Source organism: Muntiacus reevesi, chromosome 4 (genome assembly GCF_963930625.1).
Source record: "Muntiacus reevesi chromosome 4, mMunRee1.1, whole genome shotgun sequence".
Lineage (NCBI taxonomy): Eukaryota > Metazoa > Chordata > Mammalia > Artiodactyla > Cervidae > Muntiacus > Muntiacus reevesi.
Window position 1 is genome coordinate 41,412,903 of NC_089252.1, and position 19,546 is coordinate 41,432,448.

The 19,546-nt window shown below is 46.0% G+C and overlaps 1 protein-coding gene across 1 annotated transcript in view; it reads left to right on the plus strand.

The window, feature by feature from the left end:
- LDLRAD4 (low density lipoprotein receptor class A domain containing 4) overlaps nucleotides 1-19,546 on the plus strand; it is a 153,628-nt gene that overhangs the window by 78,969 nt on the left and 55,113 nt on the right. The window contains 1 exon segment of the mRNA XM_065932631.1: nucleotides 17,948-18,398. Within this exon segment, the coding sequence (XP_065788703.1) occupies nucleotides 18,359-18,398 (40 nt within the window). The 5' untranslated portion in view covers nucleotides 17,948-18,358.

The window sequence follows — 19,546 nt, forward strand, 5'->3', positions numbered from 1 at the left end:
TTTTGATATGTTGCTTTTTTATTGTCATTTGTCTTAAGTTATTTTCTAATTCCCCTATGATTTCTTCTCTGATCCATTGGTTGTCTAATAGCATGCTGTTTAGAGTCCTTAGGTTTGTGAATTTTCCACTTTTGCTATTGATTTCTAGTTTTCCCGTTGTGATCAGAAAAATACCTTGCATGATTTCAATCTTTTAAAATTCATTACCTTGTTTTGTGGCCCAAAAAATACTCTGTCCTGAAGAATATTCCTTGTGCATTTGGAAAGATGTGTATTTTGCTGTTGTTGGGTGGCGCGTTTGCTCTGTGTGTGTTTGCTAGGGTACAGCTGGTGTGTAGGGTTGTTTAAATCTGTATTTCCTTATTGACTTCCTTGCATCCATTATTGAAAGTGGGGTATTGAAGTCTTCTATTATTGATAGAGCTAATTCTTTAATTCTGTCAATATAGATACATATTTTTAATCTTTGGTCCATTTATGTTTATAATTGTTATATCTTCTTAACTTATCAACCCTTTTATCATATGTAATGTTCTTTGTCTCTTGTAATTGTTTTTGACTTAATGTCTATTTTGTGTGATATAGCCACTTCTGTTCTCTTTTTGTTTGTATTTGCATGGAATATCTTTTTCTATTGTTTCATTTTCAACCTGTGTGTATCCTTATATTTGAAGTAAGTCTCCTATAGAAAGAATATAGCTGGATTTCATTATTATTTTTTTTACATTCCAAACTCTGCCAATCTATGTCTTTTTACAGGGGATTTTAATCCATTTTCAGTAAGGAAGGACTATTTTTGTTTTTTAAATTTCTGTATGTCTTAGAGCATTTTTGTCCATTATTTTCCTTTGTATAAATATTCTATGAATTTTTTTGTCAGTATGGAGATTATAGAAGATATCCTGCAGTTATAGTGATTCCTTTTAAATTGATACTAATTTGACATCAATTTCATGTAAATACTACTGTTCCCCACTTAGTTGTGTTTATTTTTTATATTTATTTATTTAGTTGGCTGCACTGGGTCTTAGTTGTGGCATGTGGAATGTAGTTCCCCCACCAGAGATTGAACCTGGGCCCCCTTCATTGAGAACTTGGAGTCTTAGCTACTGGACCACACCTTTGTATGTTGTATCCATTCACAAAGAATTAGAAGTATTTTTTATGCATTTATTTTTTATGAACCTGGGTCTCCTGTGTTGCAGACAGATTATTTACTGTCTGAGCCACCAGGGGCCCTTTTAAATCCTGTAGAAATACTAAAAGTGGAATTAAAAACCAAAATTAGGGTGTTACTGATTTTTATATTTGTTCATGTATTTGCCTATTTGCCTTTCCTGGAAGACTTCCTGTTTTTCAGCAGCTTTGTGTTGTCTAGTGTCCTTTCTTTCATTTCTACTTTAAGTCCTCCCTTTAGCATTTCTTGTATGGTGGGTCTAGTGATAATAAACTCCCTTAGCTCTGTTTATCAAGGAATGTCTTAATTTTCCCTCCCTTAAAAACAAGGCTGTTTTGCCTGATACAGTTTCTTAGTTCACACTTTTCTCCCCTTTCAGCATTTCCAATTTATCTTTGTACTCTTTTAGCTGTCTAGGTTTCTGTTGACAAATTCACTGACACGCTGATTGAGCATCTGTTGCATGTGTTAGGATGCTTTTCCCTTGCTACTTTCACAGTTCTCTTTGTCTTTCAGCAGTTTGATTATAATGTGTCTTGGCGTGGGTCTCTGTGTTTATCCTGCTTGTAGTTTGTTGAACTACTTGGAGTTGTAGATCTATGTCTTTCCTCAGATTTGGGGATTTTTTGGCTTTTATTTCTTCAAGTAGTATCTGTCTTTTCTGTCTTCGTCTTCTGGGACTTCTGTGTGTATACATTAGCCCATTTGATGGTACACCATAAGTTCTTTTCAGATTCCATAATTTCAGATAACCTATCTTCAGGTTCTCTGATTCATTTTTCTACCTTTTGGAGTCTACTGTTAGCCACTCTAGTGAGCTTTTCATTTCAGTTAATGTGTTTTTCTGCCCTAGAATTTAGTTTTAAAATATCTTTTTATAGTTGCCATTTTACAATGTCTATCTCTCTGTTTGATATTCTCATTTTGTTGCTGTATAATTTTTCTGATTACCTTTGTGAGTGAAAGTTGCTCAGTCCTGTCCGACTCTTTGCAACCCCAAGGACTATATAGTACCTGGAATTCTCCAGGCCAGAACACTGGAGTGGGTAGCCTTTCCCTTCTCCAGGGGATCTTCCCAACCCAGGGATCGAACCCAGGTCTCCTGCATTGCAGGCGGATTCTTTACCAGCTGAGCCACAAGGGAAGCTCAAGAATATTTGAGTGGGTAGCCTATCCCTTCTCCAGTTGATCTTCCCGACCCAGGAATTGATCTGGGGTCTCCTGCATCACAGGCAGATGCTTTACCAACTGAACTATGAGGATTACCTTTAGGTCTTTTTTTAGTGTTTTGCTTTAGCTGTTTGAGCATATTTAAGACAATTTATGTTAAATTCTTTGTCTAGTATGTCTTATACCTTTGTTTCTTTGGAAAGTCTGCCATTTTTTTTTTTCTTTCCTTGAATAAGCCATGTTTTCCTGGGAGTTTTTGTTGTTTGCTTGTAGTTTTATTGTGTTATTATTGACATACATACTGTAGGCCCTGTTTTTTTGCATGCCTTATTTTTTTTTTGTTGAAAACGATGCATTTGGAAAAAACACAGTCACTCTCCCTTTCTTTTCAGACTTGCTACTTCCTAGGGAAGACCCTCATGTGTTGTGGGATCAACCATTTGTGAGGGCTTAATGTCTTCTTAGGCCTTTTCTGGATGTGTGTCTTGCTGGCCATGTGTATGTGCTCTCTTGATGTCCTCTTATACATGGCTGCTTATACATGTCTTAATTCCCTAAGAATCTTACCTTGGTTTTTCTCTCTGGGCCTTACATATTCTGTTGTATTCCTCTCTTTTGTAATCTCTTGCCACAGGCATCTGTGGGTCTTGTAATTTCCCTGCAGCTTTTCCTGTTCTTCCTGTTTCCTCAGGCTTGTCCTCACATTAGCTTTGAGCTGTGTTGCTCTTTTGCTGTGTGAGCTCTCAGTTAGGGTGACACTGAGACCAGTCCCTCAGGCAGCCCTGCAGATTGCTCTACTCCCTCTGGTTCAAGGGAAGGAACTGGGAACTGGGCTCCCATTTCTTCCAGGTCAGGGCTTGTACTTGGCTGGGAATGGCTTGGTAAGGGTAAATTTAAAAAACCAGAAGTTCCTGCTGTTCTGAACATGGTTTCTTGATTGGACATTTGCTTGGTTTTTGTCGACCCTTGTTTCCATAGGGCATGTGAAGTTTGTGTAGCCAATATGAACTTGCTTTTTAAATGTTTCTGTGGCTGAACGAGGGCCTGGAGCCTCTTGGTCTGCTGTACTGCTGACATCGCTTCTCCAGATAATATTTGTTTTTGCTAAACTAATACATCAGTGATTTAACTCAAAGGACTGAAAGCATTTAAAGTTAAATTTACTCAACTATCAATACTTTGGGAAATGCAGTATGAAGTTGTCAGTTTTTTACACTAAAATTTCTCATACTGAAATCTTCATTCTGCTGATTTAGCTGCAACATTTCTTTTTATTCAAGAAAAGGCAATTGTTCTTAGAAGTGGTATGAATTTCTGTCTGATTTGGGGGACAAACAGCATGGAATGGACATAAGTCAGGACTATTCTTTCACTGCTGTTGGATGCTATCATTTAGGACTTACATTTATTTGTGTGATGGAAGATGAGAACTTAGGGCAGTCCAAACTAATTTGTGGCTCCAGTAAATCAAGGTGCAGACAGAACTGGGTGCTGACTTCGTACTGTCTGGGAGGAAGGGGAATGTGGAAATAACCATCGAAGCCTATGGTTGTGTGATTCAGAGATTATTCATCTGGTGTTCTGAACCCAGAATCTGTTAATGGATCTAAAGCAGACTTTCTTGTAAAATAGATTCTGTAGTCATTTTGTGGAGGGTTTGCTAAAGTCTTCCTCAGTGTGCATCTCGTCAGTGTTGAGAGATAGGGAATCATCATTTGGTTAGAGAATGATTGTTTAAAATTAAAAATGAGTTCTCTGCTGATGAAAAAAATTGTGTTTTTATTGTAAAATATACAGGTAAACATGTAAAACAAGCAAATAGTTAAGTAAAATGTTCTCTGGTGAAAATGCCTGTGACCACGTCTGAAGTCAGTGGTAAAGGAGCTTTGCCCTCTGCCCAAGAGTTCCCATCACATCCCATTCCTCCCTTTTTCCTTCCAAAAGCAGCCGTTAGTGACTTTAATAAGTTTAATCTTTCCTGATTTAAAAAAAGCCTCCTATGTGTTTTAAATTTCTTTTAGTATACAGGTCCTCTATCCTTTTGTTTTCCTTGAAGATTATTTGTTAAAAATCTGGGGCCTGTTCACCCATAGTTTCCTTCACTCAGAGTTGTGCCCCTGCACATGTTTGTCCTTCCTGTAATTCCTGTAAGTTGTGGCAGTGTCCAGAAGCTTGATCAGAATTTGCTCTCTTTGGCATGATAGAAGCTATGAGTGATAGTATCTCATTGCAGCCGTGTTGAATGAAGCGTGTATTTTTATTTATGAGGGAAGATTTGTTATAGGATTCCTTAAGACAGCAGGAATTTCTGTACAGGCATACCTTGGAGATATTGCAAGTTTGGTTCTAGGCCTCCACAATAAAGCAAATATCATAATAAAGCAAGTTGCATGAATATTTTGGTTTCACATATAAGAGTTATGTTTTAAAAAAAAGTTATGTTTATACTAGACTGTAGTCTATTAAGAATGCAGTAGCATTATGTCTAAAGAAAAAAGTTATAAACTTAATTTTAAAATACTTTATTTCTAAAAAAATGCTAACCATTATCTGAGCCTTCAGTGAGTCCCAATTTTTTTGCTGTTGGAGGGTCTTATCTCAGTGTTGCTGGCTGCCAACTGATCAGGGCAGTGGTGGTTGGAGAGTTGGGTGATTCCGGCAGATTCTTAAGACAGTAAAGTGTGTTGCGTTGATTGACTCTTCCCTTCAGGAATTACTTTTCTGTAGCATGCAGTGCTATTTGACAGTGTTTTACCCACAGTCAAATTTCTTTCAAAATTGGAGTCAGTTCTCTCAAACCCTGCTGCTCCTGTATCAATTGAGCTTATGGAATATTCTAAATGCTTTGTTGTCGTGTCAACAGTCTTCACAGCATCTTCACCAGGAGTAGAGTCTATTTTAAGAAACCACTTTCTTTGCTTATCCATAAGAAGGAACTCCTCATCTGTTCAAGTTTTATCATGAGATTGAAGCAATTCAGTCACATTTGTCAGGCTACCCTTGTACTATTTTGCTCTTTCTACCACATCTGTAGTTACTTCCTCCACCAAAGTTTTGAACCCCTCAAAGTAGTCTACAAGGGCTGGAATCCACTTCTTCCAAACTCCTGTTACTGTTGGTATTTGGACCTCTTCCCATGAGTCATGTGTGTTCTTAGTGGCTTCTCGAAGGATGGATCCTTTCCAGAAGACTTTCAGTTGACTGTGATGAGATTCATCAGAGGAGTTACTGTCAGTGCAGTGTTGGCTTATGAAATGTATTTCTTAAATAATAAGACTTGAAAGTGGAAATGATTGCTTGACCCATAGGCTGCAGAGTGCATGTTGTGTCAGCAGGCTTGGAGACATGAATCCCATTGTCCATCTCCCCCAGAGCTCTCAGGTGACCAGGTTCATTGTTTGATGAGCAGTCATATTTTGAAAGGAACCTTTTTTTCAACAGAGGGCTTAAAACATTAGGTAGGTAAATCATGTTGTAAACAGATCAGCTGTCATCCTGGCTGGCAGACTTAGCATCCTTCTTAGGGGCCTAGGATTTTCAGATGGCAAATAAACACTAGCTTCACCTTAGTCACCAGCTGCACTACCTGCTAATGAGAGAGTCAGCCTGCCCTTTGAAGCCAGTGACTTTTCTTCTCTAGCGGTGAAAAACCTATCTTCTTCCAGTGGAGGCCTGTTTCATCTGCACTGAAAATCTACTGTTTAGTGTAGCATCTTCATTAATGATCTGAGCTAGATCTTCTGAATAGCTTGTGATGGCTTCTCCATCAGCACTTGCTGCTGCTCCTTGCACTTGTATGTCATGGAGACAGCTTCTTTCCTTCCAAGTCATGGACCAGCCTCTGCTAACTTCACGTTTATCTTCTACAGCATGCTCACTTATCAGCCTTCACAGAATTGAACAGAGTTGGGATCTTACTCTGGATTATGTTTGGCTGAAGGGAATAATATGGCTGGTTTGGTCTTTTATCCAGACCTCTAACACTTTCTCTGCATCAGCAGTAAGGCTGTTTTGCTTTCTTATCATTCCTGTGTTCTCTGGAGCAGCACTTTCAATTTCCTTCAAGAGCTTTACTTTCGCATTCACAACGTGGCTGGCTGTTTGGAGCCGGAGGCCTAGCTTTTGGGCTCTCTCGGCTTTCTCACTGAGCTTAATCATGTCGAGCTTTTGATTTAAAGTGAGATATGTGTGACTCTTCCTTTTACTTGAATGCTTCATGGCCATTTCAGGGTTTCTCATCAACCTAATTCTAATCCTGTTGTGTCTCAGGAATTAGACCCTACTGCGGAGGGGGATGTGGGAGCAGTCAGAACACATACAGCATTTGCCAGTTAAGCTCGGCGTCTTACATGGCTATGGTTCATGGCACCCCAAAATAATTGTAATAATAATATCAAAGGTCACAGAAACAAACATAATAGTAATGAGTAGATTGAAATGTTTCAAGAATTATGAAAATGTAACGCAGAGACATGAAGTGAGCAGATGCTGTTGGAAAAATGGTGCTGATAGACTTACTTGAAGCAGAATTGCCACAAACCTTTATTTAAAAAAAACCCCACAATATCTGCAAAAGCTCAGTACAGCAGCATACCATAAAACGAGATATGCTTGTGTTATGTCTAAAAGGGTGTTGGATTTAGCCCGTTTTATACTCCTTTCTCGGCCCAGCTCTGTATGACTTGTGATAACTGAGTCGTAATTTCTACTTATTGGGGAGGATGAGTTGAAATGGATGATAGCTTGGAGCATTTCCTGTTCCCAAACCCTAGGTTAGTTCACCAGGCAGTTCCTCATCCGTGGGTGTGTTGTTGAGCTCAAGGTGTTTCCATGAGCAGGATCTTTGCCATCATCCTCTCTGCTGCAGGTGTGTGGGGTCCCCGCCGAAGGCGGTGGTTTTTCTGTTTAGCCACATTTTTACTTGCCTCTTGAGAAGGAGGGAGGATTTTGTTTTTGCTGTATCTTTTGCTGAACACTATGTTAAATTCAGAGGGAAAAGGCAAATAAAATGGTTTTGTCCTTGGGACCATTAGAATCTGTGAAGAAGACGTGATCAATGAAGAAGCACAGGACACAGCAGACCGTCGAAAGTTTGTCAGTAGTGGCTGCTCAGGGCTGGGGTCCAGGCGCCGGGAAGCACTGGGTCACTGGGTTCCTGAGAGCCCAGGGCTCCTGGGACTATGGAACCAGATCTGGGGTAGATCCAGCGGCCCACCCACCCTCCCCATCCCTGAAACTGTGGAGAGAAGCTGAGTGAGACACTATTCTAGGCCCGTGGTGGTAAGTCAGGGCTCAGAGGCCTCTGTCGTCTGTGTGAAGTGAAGTCCTTGTTACATGTCATGCTTGGCCATGTGGTCTGTGCTGTGAGGACAGCGTGGGGCATGGGGACAGAACTTCAGGCCCTGCGGAGCCACCTGCCATCCAGCCTTTCACAGGAAGAATTGCTTCTTCATGTCAACCCGGAGTGGACTCACGGACACAGTGGACACCCCACTGCTGACCCTCCAGACAGGACCGCAGACTCTGGGCTCTCGTTGCTGCTTGTGTGCCGACTAATCACAGAGTGGGTTTCTTTCCCTTTTTTGTGTTTATAATTAGAAGATTATCTTTCAAATAAGCTACAGCATAATTCAGTGATTTATAGTTGGATTCTTTGCTCATATTTTAATTTTCAAAGATTGATATATGTTAGGCTTTTTGAAGAGAGATGTAAAGTATATGTAATGAAAGACTGAAATAGCTCCCTTTTTATACATAAGCAAAATGGAGGTTTCTTAAAATAGAAAATCAGTAACTTGCTTTTGAGTAACACACTGGCATTTTACGTGTTTTAAACTATTTTGTGGGTTCAGTATTGAAATAAATGTTACTTTTAGCTGAAATGTGAAGGCTGTCTTATTTACTCTGTGAGTTTTTTTTTTTTTTTAAGAGCAGGGTTTTTAAGGCTAGCTGAGCTACTTCTTATAATAATTGTAGAGTTTTTCCAAAATTTTTACATCTTTTACAGTGATACATGAACAGTTCCATTCTTCTTTGATAATACATCTATATTAATAAATATCCTAACCATCTAAACATTTTCCACCACTAGTTTAATGCTCAACTATGCAGAATTTACTTTTTTCTTAGAGTAATCAGAATTGGAAGAGGCAATCATGTTTTCCCTGATGATTATATGTAGAATCCAACTATCTGTTAACCTTATCCAGAAAGGATTGTCTCCAGAGGCTGAGAAAACAGAAAACAGGCAGAGGGAGGGTAATGTGAACCATGACTCAACTCCTCTGCAGGTGCTGACCCCAAAGCCTTTGTGACCCGTAGTGGAGTGGACTTCTGGCTGAAGATGGAATAGGCTGCCCTGTGGGAATGGTTAGAGTCTCTGTCTGGGTCTCTGAGAAGGTTCTAGGGCCAAACTCATTGGATTCTAGATCTTACTACTCACATGTCCAGGGACCAGCAGCAACAGCATGATCTGGGAGCTGGTTAGAAATGCAGGGTCTCAGCCCTCCCAGACCTGCTGGTCTAAAACCTGTGTCCCACCAGGCTCGTCAGGGTGCACAAGCACCTTCAACTTCAGGGAGCTCAGGTCCAGGTCATTGGTTTCCAGGTGGCTGAGCATCAAGTCATCTGTGGAGCTGGTTAAAACCGTAGGATCCTGACCCAGTTTCCTGACAGACTGATGACTAGATCTGGGGTTACCTGGCCAGCTGTGTGACTGCTGGTCTGAGGTGGGTCACACCTGGCTTGTGGGGGTCTTTTAGAGAGAGGGGATGTCACCTGCTGAATATGTCAAGAGGGCCTACGTCTAGCCTGCTGTGAGTATCCTTGTCTCTCGGCCTCCATCCTGAGTGGACATGGCACTCCTGAAGAGGCCTGCAGACCACCGGCCCAGGGTGCCAGCCTGTCTGCGGCTCCAGCTGATGGAGATGCACGTCTCAGGCAGTCCCGCTGCCCAGCCTCCATCCCCTCTCTTCCAGTTCCCATGGAAACAGATTGCAGGGAAACTGGGCACGGTGCTGTCTTTACTCTGTTCTAGGGATCTGAGGCCTCTGTGTTACCATGGGAACTGGGAAGGAAACGATGGTAGTGGAGCAGCTAGACTGCTTTCCAGTCTCAGTGGCACCCCCGTCCTCACACACAACCCTCTTCTGCCCAGTGTACCTCTGAGCTCAGGATGCAAGCCGATGAGTGTGGCTGGGACTCGCCCTGGAGACGGTGTGTGTGGGAGGGGAAAGGTGGGGCTGCTAGGGCACCCTTGAAGGTGCCAATCACTGCCTTTTCCCCCAGGCCGCCATTTCTGGGTGTTGGATTAAGTTATTGAGATGTCACCCTTTGTTATTATTTCTTTTATGATTTTGTTGAATGTAATAACATGTTTTTATTCAAAGGAGGTAAAGATATGAATCACTTTAATAGAAATGTCTTCTCTGATGTAGGGATTACCTATGGTTAGTGGGTGAGTGGTGAGCCTGGCTCATGTGTTGGGCAGGACAAGGGCCTTGTGGGGTGAACAGCAGGGCTGGGGGGGGTTGCCAAGTCAGGTGGACATTTGGCCCGTGGTAAGGAAAAAGAAGTGTACCTGATGGTGACCCATTTAAGTAATTGAAGATGAGAATATTAAATTCCGGTCTAGGAGGCCCTGGATTGGAACTGAGTATTTGTTCATCCACCGAGTGATGTTCAGTGGACCCCACCCACTCACAGCCCAGTCGACTTACCTCACCATCCTCATTGCACCCAAGGATCTGACAACCAGGCAGTGTTGTCTGTGCCCTTCTTCCCTACTCCCCATTCCTGTCTTGGCTGTGTTTTGGGGGGCCTCTTAGTTGTTCTGAGGCTACATGCATGCCATCATATATTTTCTCAGCATTGCTGCCTTATGGTTACATTAACACCCCCCTTAATAGATGAGGAAACTGAGGCTCAGAGAGGCTGTGTGGCCTGCCCGGGTGGAGTGGTGGATGTTCGGCAGAATGGTTATTCTGAGCCCTGTCTGTTTGACCCGAGAGCATGCTTGCTTCTCTGAGCACAGCACCTCCATGCGTGAGTGGCTGTGTCAAAGCCAAAGCTGGGTTTGATCCCCACCTTCATCCTCTGTCGTGGCCTCCGACCCCAACCCAAATGAACAGGCAGCTCCTTGCTCTTTGACATTAGCCTTGCATATTTACTTACAGTTATTTTTGTATTTCCAATGTATTTATCAGTATATCCAATTTTCCAGTCAAAAGAGACAAAATTTAGTTTTAATGATTTCATGCTTTCTCTTGGGATATTTGGGGGAACACCAGCCTAGAAGCTGTTTGGGTAAAAAGCAGGAGAGCTTGCCCTCCTGTGAGGAATGTGATCAAGCCACCGCTGCCTCGCTGTGGAGTGGGTGGGGGATGACGATGCTGCTGTAATCCTCCTGTCCCCTCAGGAGGGCTCCCATCTGGAGGAAGAGGCTCTGGAGAAGAAGGGAATAGAAAAGGGCTGGTTTTAGAGGGAAAGAAGACACCTTTTTCAGCGTGGAGAAGGTCTCCCGTCAGACTGTCAGTGCAGTGGCAGGGGAGCCCTCAGTCCTGGGGCCACCAGACCCTGGCCCACTGTGGCGAGTGGTGGGAGCAGGGGCAGTGATGTCAGGCTCCAGACTCTGTGCTTACAGTCTCCTCCTGCTGCCAGAGCCCTGTGGTTTTCTTGGTTGGATTCCTAGAATTCTCTTGTCCAGATCTGACGGTGGCTGCATAAGACGGGCAACTTCACTCAGTGCCGTGAGCACCGAAGCAGGCCGAGTGCACTGTTGAGGACGCAGTGGTTTCTGTAGTGTGGTGTGTGCTCTGAAGCCGTGGAAACTCAGCAACGGTAGGCACACTGGCCCAGCTGCTGCAGGACAGCGCCGCCCACCCCTGGGTGGTGGGAAGGCCGGTCCTGTGTTACAGGAGGTCTGTCTCCCCTGCTGGGGACGCTTGATGGGACTCACGGTACCCACAGTGGTGCTTCCCTTGTGGGTAACACTCGTTTGCTTCTGGTGTGATTAGCACACATGCTGGCCTTTGTTACCAAGGTGGGGAACCTGGGTCTGATGAGCCCTGTTGGCTGGGCCAGAGGCCCCTGGGCGCACAGCAATGGGTTGTGTGGTCCCATTAGTCAGATACCACGCAGCCTTTCCCCTGAATTCTCTGCTGCTTGAGCAGCTGCCCTTCAGGACAGGTGCACTGTCCCATCCAGCCTTCCAGGGAGCCAGGAAACTCTCTGTGTTTCCGTAATGGCTGACTCTGCCTTTTAAAGGCAAGTTTCTTTTTGTCATTTAAAAAAAAAAAAAAAAATATATATATATATATATATACATATATATGTATTTCTTTGGCTGCCTGGGTCTTAGTTGTGGCACGTGGGATCTTCGTTCTTTGTTGTGGCATGTGAGATCTTTTAGTTGCAGCCTGTGGGATCTGGTTCCCTGACCAGGGATCGAACTGGGGCCCCCTGCATTGGGAGCATGGAGTCTAAGGCACTAGGCCACCAGGGAAGTTCTGTACTGTTTCTTTAGTGTGACTGGTGGTATGTTTTATACGTGGCTTCTTATTAAATGAGCAGCAGTCCTCTGAGGGTGGTGCCACCTACTTGACAAATGAGGAAGCTGAGGCTCAGGGTTAAGTAACGGCAGAGCTGCAGGAGGGCTACACCGGGGTAAATCCCGGACTGTCTGCCTCAGAGCCTGGCCTTTTGCCCTCTGGCCTGTCTGTATGGACAGCTCTCCTTCCAGTGTATTTTGAGTGGAGGAGGGTTGGCCCTGCCTGTGCTCCAGATGCCCAGACTGACCCTCCCACGGGGAGCACCCTCTTGGTGTGCGTACCTTGTGGCCAGAGCCTCCTTGGGTCCTAGGCCCTTGGCGCTTTGTGCAGCTGAGGCAGGGCAGAGGGAGTAGAGTGACAAATGGGTGACTGACCGAAGCCCCAATGCGATCAGTGCAGTAGAACCAGCATTTATTTGGTACCTGCTGTATGCTAGTCTGCGTAGTCAGTGCTGTGACTGCAAAGATAAGCAAGAAAAGTTTCCATTAGAAACACCTCCACAGAGATAGGGGCAGGTGCCATGGGGATGGGAACTGGGTTTCCTTTGCTCACTGCTGTCTCCCCTGCACCTTAAAACAGTGCCATGCAAGAGTCGGGACTCTACAAGTTACTGAACGAGAAGATGCAGCCTGTGAGGTGTTCTGTAGGCCAGAGTGTGAGGAGGTCATGGGGGAGACACGGGGGTGCAGGCGTTGGCCCAGTGGCCGTGACGGGTGGCAGGGGTGTGGGAGTGTGTGTGGGGGGTGGACTCTGTGGCCCATGTTCTCTTCTGCTCCCAGCCGCCTTCCCTTGCTTCTCACACTTGTTACTCTTGCGGGGCCCCTTTTTCTTGGCCTACCATGCCCATTGTAAGTTGATTTTATCTGTGGAAAAGTGGGATGAGGGAGAGTGCTAGGTGAGGAGCTGGCCTGCCCCCTCACTCCAGGCTGGGAGAGGTGACCTTGGCTGGTGTCTACTCTTGAGGTGACCTGACATGCTCAGCCTAGATCAGGGGCCCTCTGATCAGAGTATGTGTGCCCAAGGACTCTGGCTCTGCACCAAGGCCCTGGCCCTTCTGCACCTTCCCCTTTGGGCGAGCTGCTGTTGTGGGCCTGGCCTGAGCTGGGCCTGGGACAGTGGGATTGTCTCAGGGTCCCTCAGCCCCACAGGTGAGGGGTCCGTGTGTGCACTCTGCCCCTCCTCAGCCTCTTGCTGCGGCTGGTTTGTGTCTGTGGGAGAACCTGCAGCTCAGGTCCAGACTGACACCCCGTTCTGGTTCGGCTTTGTCCTCGTCCCGCATCCCCTGAGTGTGTGCTCTCCTCCTGGGCCTCCTTGTCCTTTTCCCTGGAATGAAGGGAAGACGGCGACACCATGGGCGGCACCCCCCTCTCCCCCAGCTCTTAGATGGCATGAGCAGGTGGTGGTATCTATGCTGACTTATTAGGGGCAGTTTTCCTGCTTAAGTATCTGGGAAGTGTTCTCCAGCTTAGTTTGGGTAGAGCTCAGACTGTAGGTCCTTTAGGTTTTATCAAGTGTTTGGATTAGCTGAGGTGACATTTTAAAGGATGGTCTAATGGAATTGTTGCCTTTCCTGTTTGCATCTTGTGTGCATATTTGAAGAGTGTTTTACCTCTGAGTGCCTGGAGCCCATCGAGCTGTCCAGAGCTCGATGGCTTTGAGGTTGTGTTTTAACAGCTGCAGGTTCAGTTCAGTCGCTCAGGCATGTCCGACTCCTTGTGACCTCGTGAATCGCAGCACGCCAGGCCTCCCCGTCCATCACAAACTCCTGGAGTTTACTCAAACTCATGCCCATCAAGTCGGTGATGCCATCCAGCCATCTCATCCTCTGTCGTCCCCTTCTCCTCCTGCCCCCAATCCCTCCCAGCATCAGGGTCTTTTCCAGTGAGTCAACTCTTCTCATGAAGTGGCCAAAGTATTGGAGTTTCAGCTTCAGCATCAGCTCAGATTATCGTATACTCAAATCCCAGAGTTGAAGAACAGTGAGAAAGACCTGTACTGTCATGCAGACAGCCCTTTGTCTCAGACTTGGTTCTGTGCAGATTTTCTGGGCCCATTTGCTGTGTCCTTTTTGTGCACATCTGTCCTGTCTCCCTTGACCAGAGACATGGCCACTGGGGCCTGCTTGGATCAGAAGGAACCTTTAGCTCTGATGCTTCAGGATGTGCAAGGATGCTGTAGCCTGGCTGAGCCTGACCCAGGGTAGGATGATGGCTCCTGTGAGCAAGTCCTAGATGAACCGGCACTGCCCAGGTCTGTGTGTCTGTCCATGGGGTGGAGGCTTCAGGCTTGGGCCAGAAGCAGACCCTCAGGTTTCTTGTCCTTCTTTTTCTCACCTCTGTCTCACTCTGACCTTTGATGACCTAGCCAGTGAAGTGAAAGTTGCGTGTGACTCTTTGCAGCCCCATGGGCTGTACAGTCCATGGAATTCTCCAGGCCAGAATACTGCAGTGGGTAGCCTTTCCCTTCTCCAGGGGATCTTCCTAACCCAGGGATCAAACCCAGGTCTCCCGCATTGCAGGTGGATTTTTTATCAGCTCAGCCACAAGGGAAGCCCAACCAGTCAGTAGTTGAGTTTTTTTTCCCCTCTGGTAAGCAGTGTGGTATGCTGCTACGGTGCTTTGATTTGTTGAGGGTGGGACCATCCCTTCACCCCTCGGTGCTGCTTACTCTGAGGGTCAGGCAGTGTGGGGCCTCAGGCCGGGCTGCTTTGACCCAGAGCCTGCAGCTGCTGTTTGGCTGTCACCCAGGTAACCGGCACGCCAAAGAGGCCAGCAGTCCATGGTGTGTGGAAATCAGAAACGAAACTGAGGTGCTGATCCTTGATGCACTGCACTTGCACTCATGTTGCTAGGTTTTTAGAAAAGGAGGTTTGACTTCTCTGTTGACTTTGGCCTCTATGCCCAGTGTGTGACCTTGTGTTGCCTGAACCTTGTGTCTCCGCAGTTGAGCTTTCATGATAGGGTTCGTCTGTGGAATGCAGTTCTTTTCTCTCCCCAGTGATTCTAAGGACACTGCATTTCATATGAATTTTTGTGAACAAGTGGTAAACATATTCTGCAGCTTACTTAGTTAGGTTTTGTGGGTGTTCACATTTTTAAAAAAAAGTCTCTTCCTGTGAGAGTGTTTTTCCATCTTGCGTGCTCTATTTCCTTAGTAACTGTTGCTCTGTTATGGGAGGGACTTAACCATATATTTCAAGTGCAGTGTTGAATTGATTTATTTCCTGGTTAGTCCTGCCCTTCTTGGTGTAAACAGCACATGTGTGTGTGAGTGTATCCATGACAGGGCAGTGATAGTGTGCTTGTGTAGAGGGGGCTCTTGAATGAGTTCAGGTTACTCTGTGACCTTGCGTCCTGGGTAAGTTGCCTCTTTCTCTCTTTATTCTTCCTCTTCCCTCCAGGTTTTCCTAATTTGAGTGTTACCAGGGTGTTGGAGATAACCTGAGACTCAGAAGTAGCATGGGAAGAACAGTGGTTGGAAGGGTCAGAGACCAGACGCTGATCCCGACTCCTGAGCACTCGTTTCAGGGCAGAGTCTGTGACCTCTGTAGGGTTAGAGTCGTCCCTCTGGTTCGAGAAGGTTCAGAGCAGTGAGCTCCAGTGGGCCTGTGTGGGCACTCTGTTGTGTGGTGACCGTGGGGTGGTCACAGAGGCCCTGCCCCTTCAGAGATCAGAGCCAGAGGAGAACAACCTATCGGCCCAGATGCTCAGGGCAGCAGGCTGGTTTGTAGGGTCAGCTGAGCCTCTCTACTCTTCCTACCAGCACCAGTGGCCTTGGTCCACTCACCCATTGTTCAGTAGACCTCCCAGCACCAGCAGCCTTGGTCCAGTCACCTGTTGTTCAGTAGACCAGTGGCCTTGACCCACTCCTCTGTCGTTCATTGGGCTGATCCTACTGATGCCTGCCAGGCAACACCTTAGGTGCTCAAGGGAAACATCCCTGTGGGGCTTGTTGCCCCACAGAGAGATGGCTGAGCCGTCAGCACCTTGCAGGCAGCCACAGCTCTTCTAGGGCCCTGAGCCAGATCACCTGGCTCTGTCTGCCTTTAGCCCCAGGGGTGGGCAAGGGGCCATCTCTGAGACTGAAAAGCAGGGCCTGTAATGGTGGGAGGCACGCAGGACTGAGACGTGTTCGGCTTCTGCACCTTTTTCCTGATTTTTGACTGGTTGCTGAGTTGTGAAAATGGACATGTGGTGCCTTTGCTGACGCTGGGTCCCAGTCACCCCTGCCTTGTTTCCCAGCCCAGGGGAGACCCACCCCTCTTTCTGTGTGTTTTTAGAAAGGGCATCTTATCTGTGTTGTTAGTGGTTAGGAAGAAAACATTTTATGGCACCTACAGTTTCATTTTCACTTGAAAATGCTTATAAGGAGACTTCAAATGTATGTAGGAATATGCCCGTCATCAGTCAGTCAAGATAATCGAAATAAGTGCTGTCACTTCAGCCTGTGTTGGGAATCACATATGTCATTCCCTAAACATCCAGGCTAAGACCATCTATGCCCAAGACCTCAGGGAGTTGCTACACACCTGTCTCCATCTCTCTTTTTTGAAGAAGCAAAGTTAAGCATTAGTGACTGTGACAGACTGGAAGAGAAAAGAAAGGAAGAGTGTGTTGTTTCTTCTGTTTCAGTCCATATCGGCCTCAGTCTTTCCCACAGCCAAAAAAAAAAAAAACCTTTTATTTTTTTTTTTAATTGAGGTAGCATGCCTTTTGCAACAAAACAGGATAGTTAAACAAAACTCCTCAGTAAAGCAGCAAAAGCCTCACCACACTTGTGTTTCTCTTTGAGATCAGAGAAAGAGAACAAATACAGTCTGGTATTCCTGTGTGTTGAAAGCATCCTAGACTAGAGTAAAGGTTATCAGGGTTGTAGGGCAGGTGGACTTTTCTGTTTATTTGGCAATTCTGTTCCCTGAGGTGGACGACTCCAGTGCACATGGCACTTCAGACGCTGGTGTCGGCATGCAGGATGCTGATAGCTATGGGTATTGGTCATTCAGTGTGGAATGTTTAAATTTGGAGAAGGAACATTTTCTCACATTTTTCAAGCACTTCAGACCCACCAGTTACATAAATGATTTTGAATTAAATTTTTAACCTATTCATTAAATTTGAGGACTCCTACTGGGCTGCACTTCATTAACTGAGATTATTACTGCAAGTACATGAGGGCATTGCAGTTAAATTTCTTTTGTAATATAATTAAGGTGCTTCATTAATATATAAGGCCTTCCTTCCAGTGCATCTGTATGAGTGATATTTTACTTTATTACCTTGTATTTATAGCAGGAGGATTTTTAACAGAGGGCTTCTTTTGTTATGTGCTGATTTCTTAAATTTTTTTCTTTTCTCTAGTTTGAAAAAGAGGAATAAAGTTATATTTTCTATAAATTGATTAGCATGAGGTGATAATAATGGGAAGAAAGGTTCCTTTTCTCCAATACCGGAGATTCATATTTGGGATTCTGTTTTAAAAGTCTGGTCCTTTGGGCTTCTAACATTCTTGTTGTTGATGTTGCTTCTTATATAGTTTAACAGCATTAAAATAGCTGATAAGTACTTATAAAGTACTTTTAGTTCTATGTAATATATATTAAACAGTTTATAGGTTAAATTTGCTTTTCCTTCATATTCTTTCAATAAATTTATCACTGGCCTTTGTTTCCCCCCTGAGGGTCACTTTTTGAAGCAGCTCAACCCCCGTCCCTTCTGCTGTGCTGGCAGCAGTGGGTGTGGACCTCAGATCCATTTCCAAGACTTCGGGAACAAGCTGAGGAAATGGGTTTCTCCTCCAGGTGTCTGTGTTGGATGCGTGTGACCTTTGTCACTGTTCTTGGAGCTGCTCGGAGCCTCCGGTTTCGTCTTGTTCTGGGGACAGGACACCCTCATCCGGCCCCTCACAGTAGCAGGAGAGGTTGCCCCACTGTCCCTGCAGTGTGGTTTCAGGCATGGCTCTGGGGGTGTCTTTGTTTTCTTTCTTGGCCTCTGTGGTCTACTGAATTCAGATTTACAGATCATCAGGAAAGTGATCTCTTTCTTTTTAATTTCAGCAAGGGGAGAGGCAAAGCACAGAGAACTGCAGATCAGACCTTCCTGAGCCCCCCTGCCTGGAGCAGCTGAGACCTCTGGAGAATGCTGGCTGCCAGGCCCTCCCTCTGAGGTGGGAAGGCCAGTGTCCATGGGACAGCTTCCTTGCTCCTGGGTCCACGATGGCCTCCACTCTTTGACTGGACAGCTGGCGTGATCAGTGCCCCCAGCGTGCCTGCTGCTGGACTGGGTGCTGTGCCAGGTACCACCTGTGCTTGGGCTGGGAGCCAGGCTGGTCAGCGTCAGATGCTCCCAGAAGCCAGGCAGCAGCAGATGGCCTCAAGCAAGCTGAGATGGAGGTGACCTGAGGCCTCCTGGAGGTTCCTGGAGACAGGACAGCTGAGGAGCTGGAGCCAGGCCTGCTGGGGAGCAGTATGCAGGAAGCTGGCTTTCAGGCCACGAATGCTTTCACAGGTGAGAATCCTCCATGCTGAACTGAGCATGTTATTTCACTCTTAGTAGGTAACGAGACACTGAGCAGTTGTAGGAGTTGAATGTATGTCTGTGTTTAGGAGCTGAAGCCCCACAGTGTCAGGGGGCTCAGGCTGCCACGGGCACGGGGAATGATTTTGGTGTGTTTTATCCTTTTCTGTAACGAGGAATTTGAAACAGGATCAGACATTTTATGATTCTGCTTTGTTGAGTCGTAGGGCACAGTGTCCCACGAGCCACTGCCCCTGAAAAAAATCCATCCCTTGCAGTGCATATGTCAGGGAATCTGTCTGCCTAGAGCTGGGGGACTTGGAGGGAACAGTCACGGGCGATGAGTACGTTCTCCCTCTGAGCCTCACCTGCATGCAGGTGGTAGTGGGTGGCAAATCTGAGCGCTGACCTGCTTCTGTAAGGACTTGTGGACATGCCCCTCTCTGCCCCATCTGGTCTGCACCCCTCGAAGGGAACCACTCTGTCTGGATGGTGCACAGAGCCAGGGCATGATCAGGGGCTTTTGAGTTGGGTCTTGGTTCTTTGTCTGAATCACTTAACATCCCAGGAAGCCACTAATTCTTATGGGCCTTTGACTCCTCGTTTATAAAATGGGGATCTGAAGCTGAAGAAAGTAATGGAATCCAGGGAAAACAGTTTTACATAAAATAGGTTTTTCCCTATTAAGATAGGGATGGTGGGAAAATTACAAGAAGTGACTGTGTTTCTCACTCTGAAAGCCCCACAAGTTTGCAGGTTTCCCTGTTGTGTATAGCAGGCAGGTTGGGGTGTCAGGTGCCTGGAGAGAGCTTGAGGCTCGGCCCCCCTGCCTGCCCTGCTCGTGGACACTCACCAGGGTCAGCCCTGCTCCCTTTGTTGGTTTGACAGCCAACAAGACCACATGCAGCTCTCACAGGAGAACCACGACTGGAGCAGCCAAGCATGTGAAACATGGGAGCCCTCTCCTGGGGGCCCAGCTGGGGGAGGGCCTGTGGGTGGTCAGGGCCCAGGAAGTGGAGTGTGGTGGTTGCTTCAGAGGAGCATGTGGAGCTCAGCTCTCCAGAACCCTCCTCAGCCGCCCAGCCTTGCCCGGAAACCCGTTCTCCAATTGATCGCTGGGTAGTCAGAAGCACAGGTGA